Source organism: Dama dama, chromosome 11, assembly GCF_033118175.1.
Source record: "Dama dama isolate Ldn47 chromosome 11, ASM3311817v1, whole genome shotgun sequence".
Taxonomy (NCBI): Eukaryota; Metazoa; Chordata; class Mammalia; order Artiodactyla; family Cervidae; genus Dama; species Dama dama.
In genome coordinates, this window is record NC_083691.1 from 8,592,051 (window position 1) to 8,617,145 (window position 25,095).

A 25,095-nucleotide genomic window follows, 5' to 3' on the forward strand; every position below is an offset into this window, starting at 1 on the left:
CTGGGATTACCAAGAATGCTGTCCCCTTGGGGGTGTTAGCCGTTAGAACCAGTGCCCCAGAAGCATGGCTTAAGAGAGGCAGGGAGCTCAACAGTGACCCGGCTCTAAAACAAAGACAACACGGAGATGGAAATGCAGCCTGGTGAGCCTTGGCAATGAAACCCTCCTTCCTCTGACCTTCCTGCCTAGCAACAGGTTGACCCACCCCTAACCTGGGCCTGCGCTGGGCCCCCATGAGCCTTCTGGGGTCGCAGCATCCTCCAGCATCACCGCCTTGTCTGCAGGAGGGCAGCTGAGAGGGGTGGGGGCACCAGCGGGAGGTCTCATCAGTGGGGGTACAGTGGGGGGACAGGGCAGACCAGGGAGCCCTAAACATACCTGCAGTGCCTCTGTGTCCAGGGATTTCCTCTTTAACTCCAGCTGTGTCAGCTGCAATAACTCAGTTTCTATTAACTTAATCTAAACAGAAGACGAGACAGGGGTTTTTTAATTCACATTAACCATGGTTCAACCCTGCGCTGCTGCTCCTGGATGGCCAAGTGGACCTAAGAATCCTTTCTGTGGGTGCTGGGGGGAGGCTCTGGAATGAAGGGGACTGAGAACCTGGTAAACCTTATCAGCAGGGCTTTAAACAGAATTCGTTATCTCAAGGGCCTGAGTGCCTGTCCTGGCCAGAACTGCTGATCAAAAGCCGGGCACAGGGCTGGCCCAGAGGGGGTGCCCATCAAGGTGCATGGGATGAAGGGGCTTCCTTCAAGGTGTGGGCCAGAGTGAAGAACAGATACGGAATTCTCAGAGCCTCTTGCCAGTTCAATTCTCTTGCTTCCTCTAGACAGCTGTACACAGAGGAGAGCAGAGGGTAATGGAAGGAACTGAATTACAGTAACAATAACATAGTCACTGACGTTTATTGAGACGGCACACGCTAGGACTGTGCTATGCACTTTTTACGCGTCTTTTCCATCGCTTCTCCTCTGCTGTTGGAGGTATTACTGTCTCCATTTCACAGACAAGGAAACTGAGGCTCAGAGATATTAAGTAACTTGCCCAAGGACACACAGCAGGTAAATGAGTGTGCCTTTTCCTTGAGGTGTCCCTGCTTGTGGTCTCCAGGGGAACAGCTGGCCTGGTGGGTCAGAACCACCCACAGTGAGAACGTCTAGGGGGTCACCACATACCTCCAGGGTGTGACTGGGGGCTTTTAGTCCTGGGGGTCAGACCCCCACAACCAGTGACTTCTCCACTCTGTGCCTATGACCCTGTGACCTTTGCCCCATGACCCCACCAACCCCTGGTCAGAGGAATGAGATTCATGTCCGGCAATGTGGGGTTGAAATTAAAGGAGAAATAAAAAGGTAAGTTGGTTTTGGCCAAAAGAGAAAAGAAGAAAAAGAAGGAGAAGGAAAAAAAAAACCATGCAAAATGTGGAATTGAAAGTGTGCTGAATACGACGTGATGTGCGTCCCATAGCCTGAAAGCTCGCTTGTCTCCAGCCACCCTGCCACTGCTCAGGGAATACAGCGAGCCAGACAGAGCCCTGCTGGGCCAAGGCTCACTCAAGGTCACCCGGGGGTCAGCAGCGGAGGCCACGCGAGAGCACGCCCCAGACTCCGCCCGCCCAGGTGGGGCGTCACCTGTCCCAGCTCCTCCATCCGGGCCACAGGACGCTGCGGTTCGAGCCAGCTGAGGGGTCCTGCCTGGGGTTGGTCAGTGCGGGGCTGCCCAGTGATCAGGGCCTCCCTACCTCAGCCTTGGGCATCGCGACAAGTGGTGGGCACAGGTCCCACCGGCCAGCACCCACAGTGCTGTCCCAGGCACCTCCAGCACACTGAGCAGGCAATGCCCTGAGTAGGTGACACCCCATGAGGCTCTGTGAGGGGAGGGAGGTACTGGGGAGACCTCCTGTCAGCCTGGCCTGGAGGAGCCAGGACTCAGACCTTAACTGCGGCCTCTGAAAGCCCACAGGGCGGGCCTGGGGGACAGGGCCATGCTCACCTGCTTTCGGATCTGCCGATGCATCAGGTCCTTCTTCACCTGGAGAGCCTCGAAGGCTGCCTTCTGCATCGCGCTCTGTGACAGACAGCATGGCCGCTCAGGGGGCCCAAACACAACCTGCCTCAAAGACATCCTAACCTACGCCTTTTCCATTTCTTAGACAACAACTTTTCAGCTTAGTTTTTTAAAAAATAATACTTATTAAGCACTTACTACCTGCTGGCCATGTGCTCAGGGCTCTCCCCGTGGTGTGCGTGGAACGACTGAGGACGGGGGTGGGGGGAGGTGCCTTCACTGCCCCATTTCACAGATGGGGAAAGTGAGGTTTGGGAAAGTGAACTGGCTGGCACTAGCACGCAAGTCTGTCCAGCTCGGAGCCTCATCTTAACCCCAAGGCCTGACATCCTCTCTGAGAAATACAGCCTTTTCCTCAGACAATCTTGCAAGGTCTAAGTCCACAGCATCGTTGGGGGGGAAGAAGAGAGAGATCGGAGTTGGGGAGGAAGGAAAGGGAGCGATGGGCCTGTGATGGAAGGATGACGTCACAGAGGGAGAAAGAAGAAGGTGGGGGACCCTGACAGGGGGGACTCTGTTTCCATGGGGAAACCTGGGACTTGAACAATTTGGACAGAGGAAGGAGGAAGTCAAGAGGGGTCCTTCCTGGGCTGGTCCACACGGTAGCACCTGCTGTGTGCCCACCAAGCCCAAGGGAGAGCAGACAAGGGGGCGGGACTAGAAGGGAGAGGCCGGGGCTCGTTCCAACCCTGCAGGGCGGTGGGGGCAGGCACTGCCACCAGGTCCTCGCGAGGGAGCCCCACACAGCAAGGGGAGGGGTGCCCGGGAAGGAAACCTCTCCTGACTTCAGCGAGCGGAAACCACCACCCAGAGAGCCCTGTCCCTGCCCCTCATCCTGACGGTCTGTGCATTTCTAAACTCTCTGAGCATCTGGGTTCTTACGCTCTCCAGAACAGCGCCTGCACGTGGCACCCGCTCTCGGCTCCCTGCGCCCTCCCTGTGCCCCCTCCCCATGCCCTGGGCAAGGGCTCACCTCCTGCAGGATCTGGCTGATGGCTTTGTTCTGATCCATCTGTTGCCACGAAAGAATCTGCTGGAACCGCTCATCCATGTCAGCCATGCTGCCGGAAAGACAGCAAATTCACTCACTCTCTGAACATTTCCTGAGCACGTACTATGTGCCAGGCACCTTGGAGGAGATGGAGATAAACCATTTATTCACTCAACAAGGCTATGGACCACCCGCTGAGGGCCATGTCCTGGGCTGGGTGGACATGGGAGTTTTGTTTGACTCCCACAGCCCTGGCAGGGGGGTGGCAGAGTCTGTGTCTCTGGAGCTGGGGAGGTGATCTCTGGGAATCCTCTCTATGACAACCCCCTGAAGTGGTGGCCTGCCTCTGCCCACCCACCCTCCATCGACAGGGAACTTATGACCTCTCAGGTGAGCCCCTTAGGCCAAGAGAAATTTGTCCTTCCTGGCACTAACATCTCACCCTCCAACCCAGTGTTTCTCAGCCTGGCCATGGACCTGCCCTCATCCCCCTAGAACAAGTCTAGTGTCACAAAAATCCAAACCCTGTCACTTTAATATGTCTGTTATTTAGGTACAATCTAGGTTTTCAGTTTGTGTCATGATAACAGCTGCTATCTATTGAACCCTCGTGTGCTGACATTATGATCACTAAGGCCTATCAAGTCCTCCGGTAACTCTAGGAGTAGATATTGTCATTAATCCCCATTTTACTGATAAGAAAATCAAGGCTGAGGGAGAGAAAATAACTTGCCCAAGACGTCTCAGTTAAGAAATAGAAGCGGGATGTGACTCCACAGGTCTGCCCCGAGTGCCCGCGCTCCTAAAAACAAGGTCACACCACCCGTCAGGTGGGAGACACCTGACTCTGCAGGGACACGGGGGAGGCTGGCATGCTCCAGGGGCACCGGGGCTGCCCAGTGGGAGGAGAGACACCAGAGTGGTCACAGCTGCTGGCCTGTCCTGTCTGGGGCTCCTCAGCCTCGAAGGCACTTTGCTCACCTGCTGGGCACTGCAGCTCCTCCAGACACAACCATGGCACTGGGGTGAACTTGGAGGGCCAGGCCCAGAGTGGCCGTCAGCATGAGACGACCCCCTCACGATACCCTGGAGGGCACCCCACTCCTGACCTGTGACCTGGGAGAATGAGTTGCCACAATTAAGAGCACACTGCCTGGGTCAAACCCTAAGCTCTGCCACTGGCTGGTTGTGCTTCCTTAGGGTCCGGCGAGAAAAGCCACAAAGACCAGCAGTCACTTATTCCTGAGGACCTGGCCGGGGGTGGGGTGGCCCACACGTGGCAGGGGATTCCTGTGCCAATGCTCACTCCACAGCTCTGAGCCAGCTCTCCCAACTTCCTCACGCGGGAAGCCCCTTCCTCATCTTACCTGGAACAAGCCTGCTGGACCAAGTTCTGCCTCTGAGACTCGTAGGCCATCTGGACGAGCCGGCTCTTACAGCTTTCGGTCAGCATCTGCTGCATGGCGGCTGGAGAAACACGTTGGGGGCGGGGGAGGGGGGCGCAGTGGGGGGCAGGGCTGAACAGCCGCTCCTGATGGCCTATGGGGTCACCTGGTCACCCACCTTATGGTCACCCTCGGAAAAAAATCTTTTTTTTTTTTTAATTATAGAAGTAATTTCAGTTTAGAAGGTTGATGAGTTGTAAGAGACTGAACACACACACGCACAATCTTCTACAATCTTGTCACCCAGAAATATTACATTTTGATATATCTTCTTCTGGTCAATTTTTAATGTATATTGATGGATTTTAAAAAATTTAAATGAAAGAATTAAAAGCAGGGACCTGAATATTTGTATACCCATGTTCATAGCAACATTGATCACATCAGGCAAAAAAAAAAAGGTGGGAACAGCCCAAGTGCCTATTGATAGACAAATGAATAAACAAAACATGATCTAGGGACTTCCCTGGTGGTCCAGTGGTTAAGAATTCACCTACCAAAGCAGGGGACACAGGTTCGAGCTCTGGTCCAGGAGGATCCCACACGTCATAAGCAACTAAGCCCGTGTGCCACAATTACCGAGCCTGCAACACCTAGAGCTCATGCTCAGCAACAAGAGAGGTCACCGCAGTGAGAAGCCCGTGCACCGCTACTAGAGAGCAGCCCTTACTTGCCACAACTAGAAAGATGCCCTTGCAGCAACCAAGACCCAGCATGGCCATAAATAAAATTTTTTAAAATGTGGTCTACCCATACATTGTAATATTTCAGTCTTAAAAAGGAAGGAAATTCTGACATAAGCTACAACACAGATGAACTCTGAGGACATTATGTGAAAGAAACTAATCACAAAAGGACAAACACTGTATGATTCCACTTACACGTGGTCCCGAGAGCAGTCAAATTCACAGAGACAGAAAGTAGACTGAAAGTAGAATGGTGATTCTACAGGGTCTGGGGAAGAGGGTAATGGGGAGTTCCTATTTAGTAGGTATGCAGTTTCACTTTGGGATGATGAAAAGGTTCTGATGGTGGTGATGGTGAATAATGCACCATCAGAACCATCAATGCCACAGAACTATTCATTTACAAGTGGTTACAATGGTAAGTTTTATGCTTTGTATATTTCACCATAATACAAGAAAATTAAAATGCTTATCACATTAAATATACCTCCTTTCTCACCTTTCATGAATGTATCCCTATATCAACACGGCCATGTTATCAGCTACAGAGCGCTATGGTGCATGAATGACTGAAAGGTGCAAGTGAAAGTTGCTCGATCCTGTCCAACATTTTGTGACCCGTGGACTATACAGTCCATGGAATTTTCCAGGCCAAAATACTGGAGTGGGTAGCCTTTCCCTTCTCCAGGGGATCTTCCCAACCTGGGGATCAAACCTAGGTCTCCCGCATTGCAGGCGGCTTCTTTACCAGCTGAGCCTCAAGGGAAGCCCATGGATGACTGAAGTTTTAAAATAATCCTTCGTTTCAGTGCATCCAGAGTCTTCTTGTGATTATCAAATGGTGCTTCTACAAAGATCCCTGCTCAAAATATCTTTGTGCACATCTCACTATTTGAGCACTTCCTAGAATAACTCTTAGAAGTGCACAGGTTTAAGGTCATGAATAATATATACACGAGTTACCCTTTCTGCCTGCCAGAAAGATCCAGCTGATTCATACTCCCTCTGGCAGCACACAGGACAGCCTGACACCATATACCCTCCACCACTCTGGGTTATTACCTTTTCATTACTTTTCTTGATGTTTTTCAGTTATAAAAATAATACACGCCTTTTTTTTTTTTTAAAGCTAAGCAATAGGGAAGTTTGAAAAGGTGAAAACAAAAGCCCCCTAATACTAAGCCTGTTTCCAATCAGCTATTTGATAAACATCCATCTGGCAATACAAACACAAGGCTTCTCTTTATAAATGGTGGACAACAGTGACCTTCAAATTCGGAAATTAACGATATGACCCCTCACGGGGCAGGAGTGGGATGAGATGGTGTACGGGACATGCTGGCCCACCGCCGGGTACACGATGAACCTGGGCTAAAGGTGCACAGAACATCCCCTCCTATCACTCAGGCTCTGAAGAGCGGCGTGGTGTCCACTGCCCTCAGTTGTGTGGACAGGGAAGCACCCTGGGGCCCCGCAGGGAGCAGCAGGAAGGCGAGCTCCAGGAGCACGAGAGGAGCTACTGCAGCTCTCCAAGAGAGCAGCCCCGACAGCCGCGGTTCATGAAATGCTCGCTCTGTGCCAGCATGATCTTATTGGACCCTCGTAATGACCGGACGAGGCAGGTTATTACCTTCCCCCCCATTTTACAGATATGAAAACTGAGGCTCGGAAAAGTCAGGGATCAGTTATGTCCCTTAGGTCATATGAAGCCTGAGCTGGGATTTTTTTTTTAATCCAAGTCCAGCCTGACCCCAGAGCCCATACTCCACGACAGGATTTGAGGGACCGTCTTGAGGGGCAGCCCCCCAGCACTCCCTAAGTGTGACCAACAAGGGCTGGGACGGCTGTCCCCTCCGCTCCCAGGGCCCCGCCCGACCCCGAGACTCACAGGCGATCTCACGGCGCCGCAGGCTCTCCGCCTCCTCCTGCGTTATGGACATCAACCGTTCCATTCTTATTCTAGAAAGAAAGTGACCCACATGCTGAGCAAGTGTAACATTTCCAATAGGAGATCTCACCAGACGACCACCACCTCCTTCAAGAAGTCCTCCCTTATGTACCAAGCTGGACATGCCCTCTGATATGCCTGTGGCATTACGCACCTCCCCTGGGGCCCTGTTAACTTTTACAGTTAACAGCTTGTGGCATAAAAAGATGAACATTCCTTTAGAAAAACAGGCCAAGGATGCAAACAGCCAATTCACTGATGCTTAAATAAAAGTGACCTTAAAAAAAAAAAAAAAGGAACATGTGGAAAGATTCTTAATACCGCTAATGACAAAAAAAGTATACCTAGCTAAGTGTTCTTCCAATATTTCCTTCTAAAACGTTCACCCAAGTCCCTAAGGGTATATATAGAAGATGTTTACTGTCATATTGTTTGTAATTAAAAAACACCGGAAGCCACTTAAATGTTCAGAGGGCTAACTACGTAAATTACGATATAATTATATAGATATAGTTATTACAAATAATGCACGTGTGTGCACGTTGCTTGTGTGTACACCTATTCCCCACCTCCCATACACACACACCAGACTGGCGCAGTGGTTGAGGGGCGGACAACCTCCTTTACGTTTCTTGCATCAGAAGCAGCAATGAATCACCTGAGCACTCAGCCCAGGCCCACAGGCCGCTCAAAGGAAGACCACCCCTGCTGAATCCCTAGAGCCCAGGCCCAGCCCAGAGGGCACTGGCTCAGTGTGCTCAATAGTCGATGCTGCCAGCCACAGCTTGGTTCAGCCTTGACCAACCCCAGCTGCCACAGCCCCCAGCTGAAACAGGCAGGGTGGTGGGGCTAACCCTGCAACCCCATGTGAGCCCCCCTGCAAGAGGCCTGCCCAGGCAGTCAGGAGCCAGGAAGGCAGGGCCCATGGGAAGGGAGGCTCCCCAAGGGCAGCAGCCAGGTCCACACTAACACTTGGGGGTCCGAGAACCAGGAGGGACTCACGCGAACACCCCCAGGGAGTGGGGGGTGAGGCCTCCCCACCTATCACCTTTTCTAATGACTAAGGTGGGCACCTTAACACAGCCGATTTGGAAAGTGCAGAAAACACAAAGGGAATGAAACAAAGATCACCACCTCCAATTCCCACCACTCAAAGATGTTCAGTGTAAACATTCGGGGTGGGTCCTTCTACTTTCTGAGCATAGATACAAGTAGGTTGTCTCTAAGAAATGATACACTGTAGATACCACTTTTCCACCTAGCAATATAGTGTTTTCCTTAACAAGGAATATTCTTCTATAAGACATTTAATGCTTACAGATTACTCCTCTGTATATAATTCATGTAAACAAATTTTTCTTATACAGAAATTTCTTTTCTAACTACTTACACTAGAAATACAATTGGACATCAATACACATACATTTTTATTCATGTCTGAACTTTTCTCAGGACGGTATGTTTTAACAAACTTGAAGGCAGCGATTCTTTTTAATTCAAAACTCGGTAAGGGGGTGAATCTCCTCATGATAAAGTGAAAGTGTTAGTCGCCAGCTGGGCAGACTCTTTGTGACCCCAGGGACTACAGCCTCTCAGGCTCCTCTGTTCATGGGATCCTCCAGGCAAGAATACTGAAGGAAGTTGCCATGCCCTTCTCCAGGGGATCTTCCTGACCCAGGGATCAAACCTGTGGGTCTTCGCATTGCAGGCAGATTTTTTACCATCTGGGCCACCAAGGGAGCCTGCATCTCCTCACAGCTCTAGGAAATCTTTCTGACATAACCTTCGAGAATCATGAGACCTTCTCTCCCCAGGTCTGCTCACCTGCAGGAAGGCAGGCAGTCATTGAGAATGCGCTAGAGCAAAACACTGACCTTTCGTTTTCCAGAGACTTCAGAATCTCGGAACTTTTCTTTTGCCTGTGAAGGAAACCATGAAAAGCCGGCAGTCACTGGTGGGTCTGTTTCCAGCAGAACTGCTGAGGGGGGGCTTGCGAACCGGCCACTTAGGGGCTCTGTGTTCTCAGGCCAATTCCTCAACCACTCCGAATCCCAGCTCCTCATCTGTGAAATGGGAAGAAAAATTTTGTAAAGCTTCATGGAGTATTGGTAAAGTGTGAACGAGAAAACAGACATAAAGTGCTTCACACGTAAGCGGCAGCCGACAGAGGGCAGTTTCCTGGGTGCCGCCGGGGGTGGGCACACTGCGCGTGGCAGGCCAGCCGGCTCCCTCTGGCACTCAACTGCAGGTGAGGGAGGAGGAGGACTCGGAGGACAGTGGACAGAAGGCTGGAAGCAGCAGGGTGTGTGGCAGAGCCTGTTTCTGGAATCTTTCCCCAAGAGACCCCCAGTTAAACTTTCTCAGGCTTCTTGAGACCTCTATCCAGCCTGCTTTCCCCCATCGGAACTTGTTCCCTGTGGCTCTTGCCTTGGACAGAATTTGTTACGGCAAATCTCACCATAAGGCGAATGGCTGACCTCAGAGTGACAGGTGACTGGAAAGCCAAAATATTAGAGCAGGATGTGATTTTAACTTGTTAAACCCACTCACTTTACAGATGGAAAACTTGGGAGGCAAAGATCCAATCAGTAGCAGCCCCCAAACAAGAGGCAAACCTTGTCATCCCTGGATCAGATTCTTTTAAGTGTGTTAGTTGCTCAGTCCTGTCCAACTCTTTGTGACCCATGGACTGTAGCCCATCAGGGTCCACTGTCTATGGAATTCTCCAGGCAAGAATACTGGAGTGGGTTACCATTTCCTCCCCCAGGGGATCTTCCCAACCCAGGGATCAAACCAGTATTTCCCGTGTCTCTGGCACTGCAGGTGGATTCTTTACCCGCTGAGTCATCGGGGAAACCAGGTTCTCTTAAAGTCAGTGCCAAATGCAGCACTGAGACCTTGGGTAGAATCAGAGACGGTGAGAGAGAGATTGAGCCCAATGTGGGCATCACGCTGAGGGAGGCCTCTGGGTCTGAGGGCCGGGGAGATGGGAGCCTGACCTCCGGTTCTCCTGCAGGAGCTTCTGGATGAGGTTTCTGGGTCTGAGGACCGGGGAGGCGGGAGCCTGACCTCCGGTTCTCCTGCAGGAGCTTCTGGATGAGGTTTCTGGGTCTGAGGACCGGGGAGGCGGGAGCCTGACCTCCGGTTCTCCTGCAGGAGCTTCTGGATCCGGCTGGAGATGCTCTGCTCTGTCTGCTTCAGTTGCTCCTGCAGCCGCTGACGCTCTGCGTCCAGGAAGCGCTGGTGCTCGCTCAGGCCCTGCTCCAGCCGGGACTGCTCCTGCGGCAGGACAAGCAGAGGTCTGGGGTCTGCTGGGACCCCTCCAGGCACCGCAGAGCAGCCAGGGGCCCAGGCCTGAGACGAGGAGACCAGGTTTCCTCTGCCTTGCCAGCTCTGTATTGTCTTTGGACCAAGTCCTCCCCTTGCTAGGCCTGAGGGTGTCCACATATGGGAAGAGCCTGGACTAGCTGATCTGTATGGATGACTCCTCCCCAACCCTGTGTCCTGGAGGGTGGGCCTGAGAGAGGTCACCCCCACTGCCTTCCCACATCAGAGGGACCACAGCCTGAGTCAGGAGGCCCCCGGCAGAGGGAACACACAGGCCTGTCCCCACTTAGCCGCTCACGAACCTCTTTGACCGTCTGAAGGATCTCATCCTTCTGGCTGTTGCTCTGCTGGAGGAGCTGGGCGTGCTCTCGCTGCCCGAGCTCCAGGCGCCGTTCGAACTCGAGTTTCTCCAGCATCTTCTGTTCCTGCAAGAACAGAGACCCTGGTGATGCTGGCACAGGCTCTGGGGGGTTGGCATGTGAGAGCTGCAGGGGATGGGCTCAATCTCTCCAAGCCTCAGTCTTCTCATCTGTAAACTGGGAACATCCTCTCACCCACCCAGGCTGGGTGAGACTGTGGGGAGGTGATATACATATGGGGCAACCGTTACTTTACCCTCTGATTTAGAGGTTGGAAGAACTTGTCTCCTCAAATAGAACAGTAGAGATGTTTAATGAGAAGCAAAGTGACAGAAGACAAAAGACATTTTCTTACCTTCCTCTTCTCATAGTCTGAGAACCTATTCTGGGAGGCAAAAAAAAGAAAAGATAGTGGTTAAGAGAAGGTGAGCAGCAGGGGTTCTCACTGGCCCAGAATCCCCAGGCAGCCTGACAGCCCTCAAACTTGCAGGTTCATCCAGAGGGACTGCCTTGCCGGGCTGGGTAGGGGGTAGGGGATGAAGGGGTTGGCTGTTTGATAAACGGTTCTGGATGGTTCTGATGGACACCAGGGCTGACAACCACAGGCCTTGGTTTAAGAGCTTCAGGTCTTAAGTTCTGGTGATGCAGCTCTGAGAAGGCATGGGTGTTCCAAAAAAGAGACCAAGAAATGGGTGTTTGACCCCTTGTACGTCTGCACGGCACACCTGCAAGCTCCCAGCTCCAGCCCCCAAAACAACTACAAATGCACCAAGGTGTGTGTGCAAGTTCCTGCAGAACTGTTCAAAAGAGTGAAAACACTGGAAATAACTCAAATGCCCAACAGCGTGCGATTTCTAAGTCACGATTCATTCACACAGTGCATTATTACAGAGCTATTGAACGATGGGGCAATCATGGGTGCAGTTACAGAAAGACGTCTGCCATCTTTCACTGTCTGTACAGCGTGATTCTTCTCTTGTAAAAGCACCACCACCAAAACTCAACTCCCAGCTCTGGGGTGGCTGAGCAAAAGCCACGAAGCAGATTCATTCATCAGTTCATGGTGACTGCCTCCAGGGGCTGGGACTGCAGGACAGGAGGGGAGATGCTCACTCCATATATTTCTGTATTGTTTAGATTTATAACAAGGAGCATGAATTACTTTTGTAGTCCAACATCAGTGCATGCATGTGCACACACACATTTTTTTTTTTTTAAACCAGTCTTTCTATTTAGTTATCTGGTTCTGAGATCAGGATCAAGTGTTAGAGCTGTAAAACCAGCATCCTATAAAGAAATAAGATTTTCCCTATGCCGAGGTACGAGTAAAATTTAAGCTTATCTTTAGTTTATAGATAATACCTGAATATATTCTCCTTGTAAAAAACTAAGCAAGGCATATAAAAGTATCCACTGACTACTCCCAGGCCTAATCCTTGTTCCCTCCCACCCTCCCGAGCCCTGCTCCCATGTAAATATCATTACTAGACCTAAGTCCATGCATCTACCTACCTACAATTTGTGCCTTTAGAAAAAAGATATACATTTGTATGTGTTTGCATATATAAACATATTTTTTAATGAAGGTATAATTTATGTACTGTAAAATTTATCTTTTTAAAGACGTGTACAGGTCTATGAGTTTTGATGACTGCATACAGTCATGTGACCATCACCACAATCAGATGTGAAGCCTAGCTGGCTATAGGTGGTGCCCCCTCCCAGACGCCTTGATTTGTGGGCTCCCATGGAGGAGCATACAGGTAGGGGGTGGGGCGCAGAGGCGGTTTCTGTCTGGCCTCACTGTCAGAGGCACCCTGGTCACTGTGGGCAACCCTCGCTGAGCTTCCTCCTGCAGCCCTGACCTATGCTAGGTCTCCCCCAGGGACCCAGGGGGTCCACACTCCCCGAGCTCCATCAAGCAGGGAGACAGACAGGAAGCAAATCCTTTCTTGAGTAATTCTTCATGTAATTACAGCTGTGGCTGTAAGGGAGTAGGGCCCTGTGGGGCCTTCCCAGGACAGATCTCCTCCCCCTTCACAACATCCTCCACCTGCTTCTTGTCTGTAGAGATTTTAGCCAAAGAAGTAACTTAAGAGAAATGAGGAAGCACAGAAGCAAAACAGTCAAGCAAGACAAAATAATTGTTTAGCCATTCAACAAAGGCAAGAACCTTCAGTTCCTCCTCAAAGGCTACAGATAATATTCTGCATCATATTACTCAGCTGTTTTGCAGACACTGAAACTCCTACCAGGTGGGACAAATGAGCTACATGATGACCAGACTCAGCCATGACACGAACTGCTCCATCTCACACAATTCCCAGAACTGGCCTCAAAGAAATGGGAACAAACTGACTCTGGAGTTACAGATGAACTGTGCCCAAAACGATTAAGATGGTGCCGATCAGGTGGTTGCACAACCAATTTCAAGATGATGCTCTGCACGCAGCCCCCTCCTCTGCCTCCACACCCTTGAAAAACCTCCCCTTTTAAAACCCTTTGCCCCCTGACCCACAGTGGGAAGTTGGTTCCTGGGGACGTGCATCCAGCTTCTCCCTAGGATAACTAGCTTCCCCAGTAAAGCTATCTTTCTTTTCACCCAACACTTGTCTTTCAGTGTTGGATTCATGAGTGATGAGCAGCTGAACCCAAGTTCAGCAACACAGGTTCTCCCAGCAAATGCACAGGGTGCTCTGAGAACTTCTATAGACCCGACCTGGGCTGCTGCGTCAGGGAAAGCTTCTCAGAAAATGTGATATTTCAGCTGGGAACTGAAGGATGAGACTGGAGAAAACAAGCGGGGAGAATCCAGCAGAGGGAACCCCCTATTCAAACACCCCAGACGTTCAGGGACAGAGAGGAGTGGGACAAAGCTGGTGCTGGTGAGCTAGTGGGGTGAGGCCGCCTAGGAGGCCTTGTGAAAACTTCTACATGTACAAGCGCTTAACTGAGTTGCTTGGCTTCTGGGATCTCAGCTCCCCAAACAGGGATGGAACCTGGGTCACGGCACTGAAAGCCTGAAATCTTAACCACGAGGCCACTAGGGAAAGAATCCGCCTGCTAATGCAGGGAGACAAGGGTTTGATTCCTGGGTCAGGAAGATTCCTTGGAGAAGGAAATGGCAACCCACTCCAGTGTTCTTGCCTGAAAAATCCCATGGACAGAGGAGCCTGGTGGGCTACAGTTCATGGAGTCGCAGAGTCAGACACGACTTAGCGACTAAACAACAAGACCATGAGAAAACTCCCAGTGTGTCTGTTTGAAGAGAGGTAAATTCTAGTTTGATGGAGGAATCTGGGGGCCAAAGCTCTGAACGCCCCTGTGTGTGCAGAGCCCTTCCCGCCGCCCACCCCACATGCCAGCAGGCGGCGTGCCTTACCTGCCACTCCGCCTCCTCCCTGCAGAGCCTGTCCCTGGGCCCGTCAGGGCTGTCCAGGGCGTTCTCAGCTCCATCCTGCTCCAGGACTGGCAGCAGGTACTGAGACGGGGGGTAGTACTCCAGCCCTGACTCTGCGAGAGACGGACACAGGCTGACCCAGAGGGAAGGAGACCGCCTTGCAACCCAAAGCAGTCCACTACCCCCCTCTGATGCTGAGCCCTCCTGCACTGCTCACAGCCCTAACGCCTGGGCCTTAAATGTGGCAAGCTCTCAATAAGCGTCAGCTGAGTGAATAAATCTTCCCGCCCCCTGCTTCTTTACCATCCACGTGAGAATGCGGAGATGAAAAATGCCTGCGCTTCGTAGAGAAGCCTGGGTTCAAGACCCAGCTTTACCCACAATTTCCTGGGAAGCTTCCTCCTGTAAACTTGAAAGGATTCATACATTTTCCCCATTTTGTCCTATTCTTGCTGACTTATAAGTACTCTTTACATATTACAGTTAATAACCTTGGATCTATAACATATGTTGCAGCTATCTTCTTTCAGCTGGTAATTTATCTTTTTAACTTATTTGTTGTTTGTGAGTGTGCTCGGTTGTGTCCAACGCTTTGCGACCCCATGGACTGTAGCACGCCAGGCTTCCCTGTCCTTTACCATCTCCCGGAGCTTGCTCAAACTCATGTCCATCGAGTCGATGAGATGCCATTCAACCATCTCACCCTCTGTCACCCTCTTCCTCTTGTTTACCCATCAGGTTCAGTTCAGTTCAGTTCAATCACTCAGTTGTGTCCCAACTCTTTGTGACCCCATGGACTGCAGCATGCCAGGCTTCCCTGTCCATCACCAACTCCCGGAGCTTCTTGAAACTCATGTCCATCAAGTTGGTGATGCCATCCAACCATCTCATCCTCTGTTGTCCCCTTCTCCTGCCTTCAATCTTTCCCAGCATCAGGGTCTTTTCCAATGAGTCAGCTCTTTGCATCAGGTGGCCAAAGTATTGGAGCTTCAGCTTTAGCATCAGTCCTGCCAATAAACACTAAGGACTGATCTCCTTTAGGATGGACTGGTTGGATCTGCTTGCAGTCCAAGGGACTCTCAAGAGTGTTCTCCAACACCACAGTTCAAAAGCATCAATTCTTCAGCACTCAGCTTTCTTTATAGTCCAACTCTCACATCCATACATGACTACTGGAAAAACCATAGCTTTGACTAGACAGACCTTTGTTGGCAAAGTAATGTCTCTGCTTTTTAATAACCCATCAGTTTAGAAGACTTTTATCTCACCAAGCATTATCCAGGTTGTGGGGAAGAAGAGTCCTCTCAGATTTACATTCCTCAAGGAATGTAAACCTATGTAACCTCTTCAGAGGCAATACAGAGTGCTTGTCCCTGTTCACCTACCAACCCTGCTGCCCTACCGGAGACCTGGATTCAATCCCTGGGTTGGGAAGATCCCCTGGAGGACGTGGCATCCTGCTCCAGTATTCTTGCCTGGAAAAGAATACTGGAGTAAAGGCAAGAATTCTTCCCAACCCAGGGATCAAACCCAGGTCTCCTGCATCACAGGCAGATTCTTTACCATCTGAGCCATCATACTTCCTCACGTGACAACCATCTTTCCCTGTTTCTCCTGCCAGATCTGCAGAGCTCTGGGCAGGCAGGGAGCCTCCACTGCCTCGCTGGCACAAAGTAGTCCCAGGGGCCATGGTTTGTGCTCGCTCAGCGAAGGAGGCGGGCTGCCTGGCTTTATTTACCTTTGCAGAGGAACTGCTGAATGGCCTCAGTGCCCGTGCTGCACACCTCCTGCGGGGGGTAGACCATGGACAACGCGTCGAGGCTCAGGGTCTGCAGACACAGGAGACCCCTCTTTATATGTCGTTCACTTCACTGCTCAACACAATCAAGACATAAGATCTTTAAAGAGGTAATCAAGTTCAAAACAAAGTCACCAGTATGGGCCCTAGTCCAGCATGAACTGGTGTCCTTAAAAGATGAGGAAATCAGGACTCAGACGCATTCCGAGGGAGGAGGATGGGAGGATGCAGGGAGAAGACGGCAGTCCAGAAGCCAAGGAGAGAGAGGCCTTAGAAGAACCAACCCCTCTGAGACCTTGATCTTGGACTTCTGGCCTCCAGAAGTCTTAAGGCCCCAGCCTGGGGTGCTTCGTTAGGACAGCCCCGGGAGACAACACAGTGTCCCAGGTGACCGCCTTGCCCTCCGCCCCCAGCTCTGATGAATCACGATTTCTGCAGCTCCGAGCCGAGGCTGCTCCCTCCCTGCAAGCGCCCTCCAGACCCAACCACATTGGCTCCCCTGCTCCTCCCATAACACGCCCTGGGCTTTCCCACCTCCTGCCTTTGCTGAACTGTTCCTCCACCTGGAATGCTCCCATGACCCCAGTCAACTTCTCCAAAGCTTTCTCTTCTTTCAAGGTCTGGCTCAAACACCGTGTCTTTCACAGTGTTAATGAACCCATCAGGATTCAGCATTAGCTTTTCACTCTACTAGGAATATGCTTTGCTGCCTCCATTATGACAACAAGTCACCTAATTACAGTCATTCACACTCAGTTCTCTCTGTGAACCCCTGAGGACCTTGAGATCTCCATGACCTGTTATCCTGTGACCAGGGCAGGCCTCCAGGAACGTGGGAGGGGAGCGGTGGGCAGGCCAGGCAGGCCCCCAGGCGAGAACACGGCTCACCTACCTCCAGGGTCCGGACGTGCGCCAGCATCCGGGGCAGCCTCTGAATCTCATTCTCACTGATGTCCAGAGTGCGCAGGCTCCGGAGCTCCCCCAGCGTGTCCGGCAGCTCCTTCAGCCTGTTGTCTGGAGGGGTCCCAATGGCACAGCTCAGCACTCCACGGCCCCTTCCCCAGCTTCTGGTCTGACACCCGCCAGGACTGGGCAGAGGTGGGTGCCCCGCTCTGAGCCTGGGGCATACCCCAGCTCCATGAGAAAGAGCAGTGGACCCAGGTTCAAGTCCCCGCTCCACCACTTATGAGCTGAGTGACTTTGGAAAACTGACTTGACCTCCCTGGACCAGTTTCTGCATCAGTAAAATGGGGGTGCCCACACTATTTGGCCTTAAAGGAATACTGAGGGATTCAAAGAGATGATGCATATGAAAAGGTGCTCAGCATAGGGCCTATCACATGATGTACCTATCACAGTAAGTGATTAGTAAATTGGGTGCTATTATGTTTATGATTATTTATATGTTACAAATGGGTAAACTACAGCATCCTGTGCAGAAAGAACTGAAGGAAAAGAAGGAGAGAGCTGGGGGTACAGGGAGGCATGTGTTAGAATTTCGGCTCAGTCACTACCGCACTGGCTGGTCTTGAGCAAGTCACAGCTCTCTGAGCCTCGTTTTCCTCATCTGTAAATTGGGAATAAGACCTCCTTCCTCTCTCTCACACACTTGTGGCACCCCCGAGTGTGGAAGCGCTCCTCACTGGGTGGAAGGGATACTCAGAATGGCTCTCACTCAGTCAGTCCACATTCTCACCATCCATCGCCCACGGTTCTAAACACGAGCGATAGAGTCTTGGGGGCCTAGCTGTCAACACTGTCTGCCCTCCTCCCTGTAAGGCCCCAGCTGGGAGGAGCTGCAGGAACCCTCCAGATGCCCTGTCTCTGGTTTCCATGGAGACACACCGACCACAGAGGAGGTCCGACAGTTTGAGTGACACCTGGGGGCTGGCTGCCCTCGTGCTCAATGGGTCCCAGGACGAGCACCCTGGGGACATGAGCTGGGTCAGCTCAGAGCGGGCCAAGGGTCACGTGGACAGAGCTTCCTGGCCCCCTACCTTTCACATTGAGGGTCTGGAGCTGGATCAGGTTCCCAATGGAACGTGGGAGATAGGTCAGTTGATTCCTTTCCACGTTCAAGACCTAAGAAAGAGGGAGAATGGCATGAGAAGGCACATGCACAGACAAAATAATGCCTACCCTACTTCTGTCCAGGCATCATCCAGGCACCACACCCACATCTTTATCTCCTGACAGCCCTGTGAGGAAGACACCAATTGTCATGATCCTGTCTGAGAGACGAGAAAACTGAGGCTCAGAGTGGTGAAGTCCTGTGTTCAAAAGGCAATGCTAGACTTTGAACCTGGTTCTTGCTGAGGCTGTACCATTTATACTGACCACAAAACACCTGATAATAAGGGGACCCAGGTGAGGGGGCACGTGATGAAGCCTTGTTATCCTAGAGTGAACAGAAGGAAGCAGAGCTGTATCCAGGCAGTGGGACCTGCCCGAGGCTGCGGGGCCAGCAGCTGGTGGAGCTGGGATTGAAACCTGGGCTGATAGGCGGCACCATGAAGTGAACGAGGCCGACAGGATGACACATGAAGTAACCATTAAAAATAAACAGATATGATGGGAAGGCATGCACGTTAAAAATAATGTGGCAGATGAATATTCAATGAACCAAAGGATGGCTGTAAGTTATTCTTATCAGGTATCCAAAAGTTACAGAACACTGAATGCACCAATTCTATAAAAACACATATGTAAGAAAGGATGGCGAGTTCTCCTCTGTGATCTGGGGATGATGCTGACATGTGCTCACAGAGGGGCTGTGAGCAATCGGTTGACAACGCAAGTGAAACTCTTAGCTTGATGCTGGCATGCAGCGGGTGCTTGATAAATGCAAGGGGCTGCCACTGACAAGAAGCAGAAGTGGGACGCCGAGTGGGAGAGCTGACTTCATCATTTGGAAATGGTGGGCTCGCTGGGTGCTCTTTTTCTGTAAAGTTGTGGAAGCTAGTGATGCAGTCCCAAACACACATGCCAAAAGTTCTGTGGAGAGATGCCCACAGCCCAGACTGCAATGCTGACACCACCCTTGGGCATCTCAATAGTAAAGGCGGAGGAGCCGGCGGCCCACAGGGCAGCCCGGGCCAGAGCATGACCAGAACATTCTGGGTCTGTGCAGCTTGAGTTTCTTACTTAGGGGGTCAGAGGTGGGCTGTGTCTCCTGCAGCCATACCTGCAGGGCCGTCAGCTGCCCTGTGTCTTCGGGAAGGGCTGTCAGCTGGTTATCATGAAGATCCAGAACCTGCGGAAGGGAAACGAGTGGAACACCTCAAGTCCCCGACTGAGAAAGCCTGCGCGATTTCAGGCACCAGGGAGACAGGCTGTGGTGGTGGTGGGGTACCCTTGTGCCTCTGGTGTTCAAAGCAAGAGCACCCACCCCTTCCTCCCCAACTAAACGACCACTCCGTCTTTTTTTTTTTTTTTAAGTATTATACCATTTCATTCTTATTTATCCAGTATGCGTGCATATTCATGTTGAAAACGCCTCATGGTCTAGATATATATTTGCATAGTAAAAGACTACCAAATATGCAATAAAATATTGATAGCAGTTCTCTAGAGTGTGACATTATGTTTTTCCTTATGCTTAACTTGTAGAAGGAAATGGCCTGAAAAATCCCAGTACTCTTGCCTGAAAAATCCCATGGATGCAGGAGCCTGGTGGGCTACAATCCATGGGGTCACAAAGAGTTGGACACGACTGAGCGACTTCTCTTTCTTTCTTTATGCTTAACTGTATTTGCTAATATTTTTAACAATGAAAATGAGCAAAATGGAGTAGGATATATATATATGTATACATATAAAATGCATATATATGAAATATAAATATGAAAGCTTTTTAATGTTATCTTTCTTCTGCTTATAAAAATAATGTGTGTTGGACCAGAACAAGAAAGAGAAGTAAGAACTACCCCTAGTCCCTATACATCAGCATTAGCCACAAAAATCACTGATGCCTCCGCGGCCAGTCTCTACACAGAGATAGAGATATGATGGGAAGGCATGCACGTTAAAAATAATGTGGCAGATGAATATTCCACGTAGCCTCGGTCACAGCTCAAGTTTATGGGGAACAGCCTGGGGGGACCACGTCCCAGCCTCTGTCCTGGGGGAGCTGACTGTCAGGAGGGGGTCGCCCAGCTCACCACACTTCCACACACTGACCACACGATGCCTGGCATCCCTCCTCTTGCTTCCTGTTTGGGCCCATTCATCCCCCGCTTCTCTGTCAGTCCGCTTGTTATGAGTTTATGGTTTGCCTTTCCACCTAGCGGGTAAGCTCCCTGAGGGCGGGGCTTGCGGCTGGTTCTCTTTGCAACCTCACCGCACACAAGCCCGACCACGCCCAGAGTCCCGATGACGTGAGGCGCGTCTGGTATACACTCTGACAGCTGAGACATGAAGGGAGGGGCGTGCTGGCTGCCTCCTGGGAGCAGGGCCCTGGTACCTTGATGGTGGCGAGACTCAGGAGGCTGCAGGATTTAGGGAGCAGGGAGGTGAGCAGATTCGTGTGGACGATCAACACCTGTGTGGGAAAGAGTTTTGGCGTGTTAGGCTGAAGGAGAGCTGCAGGGAGGGAGGCTGGAGGTGGGGCAGCTGTCACAGCACTGGACACCAGCGGTCAGCCCGGCCCAGAGTTCTCTCCTGCAGACATCACAAGCGACGTCTCCAAACATGGGAAAACCAGATGACCTTAAACTCTGGAATCTCAAGACTGAAAGGGACCTCAGAGGTCTAATTCTTCCTTCCATCCTGAGAAGGGATCCCCGTGCAGCTGTCCTGACCTTAACTTCCCTCAGCTTCAGCAGCATCTTGTGGAAAATGTCGTTGTTGCTGTCTAGTCCCTCAGTCGTGTCTGACTCTTTGTGACCCCATGGACTGTAGCCCACCAGGCATCTTCTGTCCATAGGATTCTCCGGGAAAAAATACTGGAGTGGGTTGCCATTTCCTTCTCCAGGGGACCTTCTTGACCCAGGGACTGAACCTTGCATTGGCAGGTGGATTCTCTACCACTGAGCCACTGGTGGAAAACAGAGAATGATAAATTCCTGCCTCTGAGGGATGCTAACAAGCTAACAGACAGAAAGCACTCAGCCCAGGGCTGGGACATGGTCGGATGCTCAGAATCATATGCTACTATTTTTGTTAGGCGTTGACCCCTGCATGGATACTCCCAGTGTCAAGCTCACTCCTCTGTTGGCATAGAACACATTTTACCTACCTGCTCTTGGACACTTCATTTAGAATACTCTTACCTACCTGCATTCAAGGCTGCAATGTCTTTCTGAAAATTCATTCATTCCACTCTTAACCTCCCCTAGTTGACCAGAATGAAATGAGTGTGACTCTTACTATTAATAACCATATGTTTATTCAGGGTCCACTATGTGGCCGGCACTCTACTCAGGCCATTTACATCTCTATCTCTACCTTCCTGCCACTCATTTCATTCTCATAATAGCTCTGCAAGAGGAAAACGACGGATGTCTTCCTTTCACAGATGGAGAAACTGAGATGTAAGAGTGTAAGGAAGTTGCCCAATTCAGGAGGGGCCCAGCCAGAGCTGCCTGATGCCAGGGCCTGCTCCCCTGTGAGGACACCTGCTGCAGGTGGAAAGGGTGCCATTCAGAGAGAAGAGGGATGTCTACGCCAGGATTCCCACCTGATTTCAAACAAGCAACCATGCCATGAATAATTTTCTGAAAATGTAGATCCATCTCACCTTCTTCTGCAGAACTTTGCATGTTGCAAAAGCCCCAAATGGAATCTAAGATGAGATAAAGAAGAATCAGTGCCTCCCTTCCTGTCAGTTTTTAACCTGTTTTCTGAGTGGCAGGAAAAAGGGGCAGGAAGTAAGTCTAAGCCCTGGGAAGGCTGGGAGGAAGCCGCAATGGGTGGTCAGCCCAATCAGCTGTCAGGTGACTTCCCCAACTACCCACCCCATCCCCATCATGAACTCTGAGGGGCAAAAGACAGATCTCTGATGTCCTACAGAGAATCCCAGGCCCAAGACCTCAGGAATCTGTGGGCACATTTTCTGGACTCTGTGACTCTTGAAGACCATGCTGAGGCCAAAAGATCATCTCAGTTTTCTTTCACAAGAACAAAAGCTAAGGAAACATCTCTTGACTAGAGCTTCTGGCCTCTTAAAGTCTCAGTCCACATCTATCATTTCCCAGGGACAGCAGAGCCAAGAAAGAGAGCAGATAAAACTTCACAAGCAGAACACCAACCACCCCACTTTACCTCGGAGAGCTCACATTTAGAGATGTCAAGAATGTCATCTGCTCCAGCTTCTTTTGCCTAGGGATAAAAAGAATTAAAAAAAAAAAAAGCCAGGGGAGGGGGGGCAGTTTCTAGGACTTTACTGGTAGTCCAGTGGTTAAGACTCCACGCTCCCAATTCAGGGGGCCAGGGTTCAATCCCTTGTCAGGGAACCAAATCCCACATGCCACAACTAAAAGAGCCAGCGTGCCGCAACTGAAACCCAGTGCAGGCAAATAAATAAATAGTTTTAAAAAGAAGAAGAAAGAAAAGGAAGAGGGTTCGAGCAAAACATCCTTCCAGGGTGGACAAATCAGGCAAAGAAACATTGGATTAATGGCTTCAAAGAATTGCAGACACCCTCCTGGTTCAACTAGTCCATTCTGAAGGTGCACCAATGATTCTGGCTTTAATTTGGCTCGAGGTCCAGCAGGGAAGAGTGTGAACAAGTCACACCAAGCGTGGTCAGTCTGCAGAGGGGAAGTGCAGCGTGGAGCCCTGCTGCCTGGGGCGGAGGTGGAGATGGGCATAGACTCGGAGGAAACCCATTTCCCTCACCAGACACATCTGGTACTCCAGGCGTTTCCGAGCCTCCTCACTGGGTTTCCGCTTCCGGAAGAAGAGTGGCATCCTTCCTTTTTCCTAGAGCGATCTTCACCACACTAGGGCGGAGGAGAGGGGTGAGGGCCTGGGGCATCTGTGACTGCCCCCCAACAGCCTGGACAGCAGCACAGTAACAAGAGCACGGAGCTCATCTGCTGGACTATATGCTCCTTGAGGGCAGGGCCATGTCCATCTTGACCATCCATCTGTGCCCCGAGCCTGGCACAGCAGGTGCTCAATACCATTTGTTCTTTGTTGACCAAACAAGCAGCAGCAGGATGTGGAAAAGCATAACAGCAAGCCAGGTGACCTGGCTTTGAGCCCACATTTGCCCCTGACCCACTGTGAGCCCCTGACATACCCATTCTCTGTTCAGGGCCCCCATCTCTCCTCCACATTAGACAAGGGGGTTGATCTGGAGATGTTTCCTCAGGTCCTCTCCAAGGAGGCTCTTTGAGGACTCTCACAGCCTCGGCTGATGAATCACTTCTAACCCCTGAAACACTATCAGAGTGGCATCAGCAAACCATCAAACGCTGCATGGCTTTAGCCAGCTCTGTCCTTGATCCTGGGGAACTCAACTACATCATAACCAAAGAGGTTTCTGAACTACTAATAAATAAAAATTCAAAAGCAATTCTCAGGTAATTTGCCACTCTCCCAGTTATTATGATCCCATGTGATTCTCACCACAGCCCTCTTTATAGTAACGAAATTGATGCTCATCAAGTTCAGCTATCTGGTCATACAGCTGGACTGTGGTCCGAACCAGTCTGGAACCTCTGCTCTGTCAAGTCCTGATCCCGTGGAGTTTGCCCAGCTCCTTGGTGCTTTAATAACTTAGCACACACCGAGTACACACTGTCCTGAACTCACTGCCTGCCCGGTATCAGAAAATGTCAGCACTTGATATGGAATGGAACATCAGTGGGTCAGGATGCACTCATACACAGAAGCTTATGGTTAATAGCATGGACTCTGGGATGATTTTGTTTGTTTGTTTAACTGTTTTTGAATCCCAGCTCGGCCACCCACCAGCCATGTCCCCTTGGTTCACCTCTCTGAGCCTCAGTTTCCTCATCTGTAAAGTGTGAGTAAATAATGTTCCCAACACCTGGATCTATTTGGAGCCAGTGATTTCCATATTTGTGAAGCCCCTAACACAGTACTTGGCACAGCGTTCATCATATACCACCACACATCTAACAAACATTTATTCAGGGCCTAGGACAGTAGAAAGAGCTGGGCAGAAAGGGGCCAGGGTGGAGATGCAGTTGAAGAAGACATATACCTCCTCCTCAGGGGAGGGGCAGAGATCACAGGTCTCTGCCGACAGAGGCGTGGGCTGTCTGGGGAGCTGGCCTAGCCTGCAGAGCTGGCTCAGGTCCCTCTTGTTGCCCCACCTGTCTGCAGGGATGGGGAATAATTTAAAACCAGCCCTCCCCCATCTCTTCTTAATGACCAGCTCTTATCCTTCTGCTCCCCAATGACTAACCTTCCTTCACTTCCTCCCCAATGGCCACCTCTCTTCCATCCCTCCTAGAAGATCAGCTCTTCACTATCTGCTCCCTGATGTCCATTCCTCATCCATCCCCTCCCCCGACGTCCAGACTAGATGGGAAGAGCCACACTCATCCTCCCCAGCCTGGAGTGGGCAGTGCCCCACCTTGCTGTGCAGATAAACAGGTCCCTAATGGTCGTTCCCGGGGCGGACGTGAAGGCAGGCCGATCACTCGCAGGGCTTGGTCATGGACGTGGGTTGGCAGGCCGCTGGGCACTGCACGTTCCCTGCGGAGCAGAGTCTGGTCTCCTCCAAACGTAGGAACTGGGGATTGAAACTCAGAATCTCAGAAAGTCATGCAGACCAGGATGACGAAGTCTGAGACCGAAGACCGCAGAATCTTAAAAGAGTTAAGAGACGGACCGGATTTAGAATCTTAACAAAATTGTTCTAATAGCTAAAATGCATACATCACGAAGGAGTTAGAAGGTGGTCCGAGATCGCTGTGGCCGAGGTGTCTCGGAATGCGATGCGGACCCTTAGGAGAGGGGCGGGGCTCTGGGATTGGGTTACTGGGACTATGGGGTGACCCTCAGGATAAGGGAGAATGGGGAACACTGGGGCCTGAGATCTCGGGAGCAGTCCTCTGTTGTCTGCCTTCTCAGGGAGAACTGCCCCGAACCCCCCT

The 25,095-nt window shown here is 51.0% G+C and overlaps 1 protein-coding gene across 4 annotated transcripts in view; it reads right to left on the reverse strand.

The window, feature by feature from the left end:
• LRSAM1 (leucine rich repeat and sterile alpha motif containing 1) overlaps positions 1-25,095 on the reverse strand; it is a 35,120-nt gene that overhangs the window by 9,868 nt on the left and 157 nt on the right. For 2 of the 4 annotated variants that reach the window (XM_061154603.1, XM_061154605.1), the window contains exons 2-20: positions 24,573-24,807; positions 22,862-22,965; positions 22,286-22,342; positions 21,762-21,806; positions 20,487-20,564; positions 19,209-19,277; positions 18,022-18,106; positions 16,917-17,038; positions 15,965-16,055; positions 14,209-14,339; positions 11,182-11,211; positions 10,770-10,892; positions 10,280-10,419; positions 9,015-9,059; positions 7,081-7,151; positions 4,429-4,528; positions 3,044-3,131; positions 1,996-2,070; positions 379-459 (exon numbers count right to left, since the gene is read on the reverse strand). In XM_061154603.1, coding sequence (XP_061010586.1) covers positions 379-459; positions 1,996-2,070; positions 3,044-3,131; positions 4,429-4,528; positions 7,081-7,151; positions 9,015-9,059; positions 10,280-10,419; positions 10,770-10,892; positions 11,182-11,211; positions 14,209-14,339; positions 15,965-16,055; positions 16,917-17,038; positions 18,022-18,106; positions 19,209-19,277; positions 20,487-20,564; positions 21,762-21,806; positions 22,286-22,342; positions 22,862-22,933 — 1,503 coding nt within the window. In that variant the 5' untranslated portion in view covers positions 22,934-22,965; positions 24,573-24,807. Of the gene's footprint in view, positions 1-378; positions 460-1,995; positions 2,071-3,043; positions 3,132-4,428; positions 4,529-7,080; positions 7,152-9,014; positions 9,060-10,279; positions 10,420-10,769; positions 10,893-11,181; positions 11,212-14,208; positions 14,340-15,964; positions 16,061-16,916; positions 17,039-18,021; positions 18,107-19,208; positions 19,278-20,486; positions 20,565-21,761; positions 21,807-22,285; positions 22,343-22,861; positions 22,966-24,572; positions 24,808-25,095 lie in introns of those variants that run through there. The other 2 variants (XM_061154604.1, XM_061154606.1) reach the window with 2 other exon arrangements.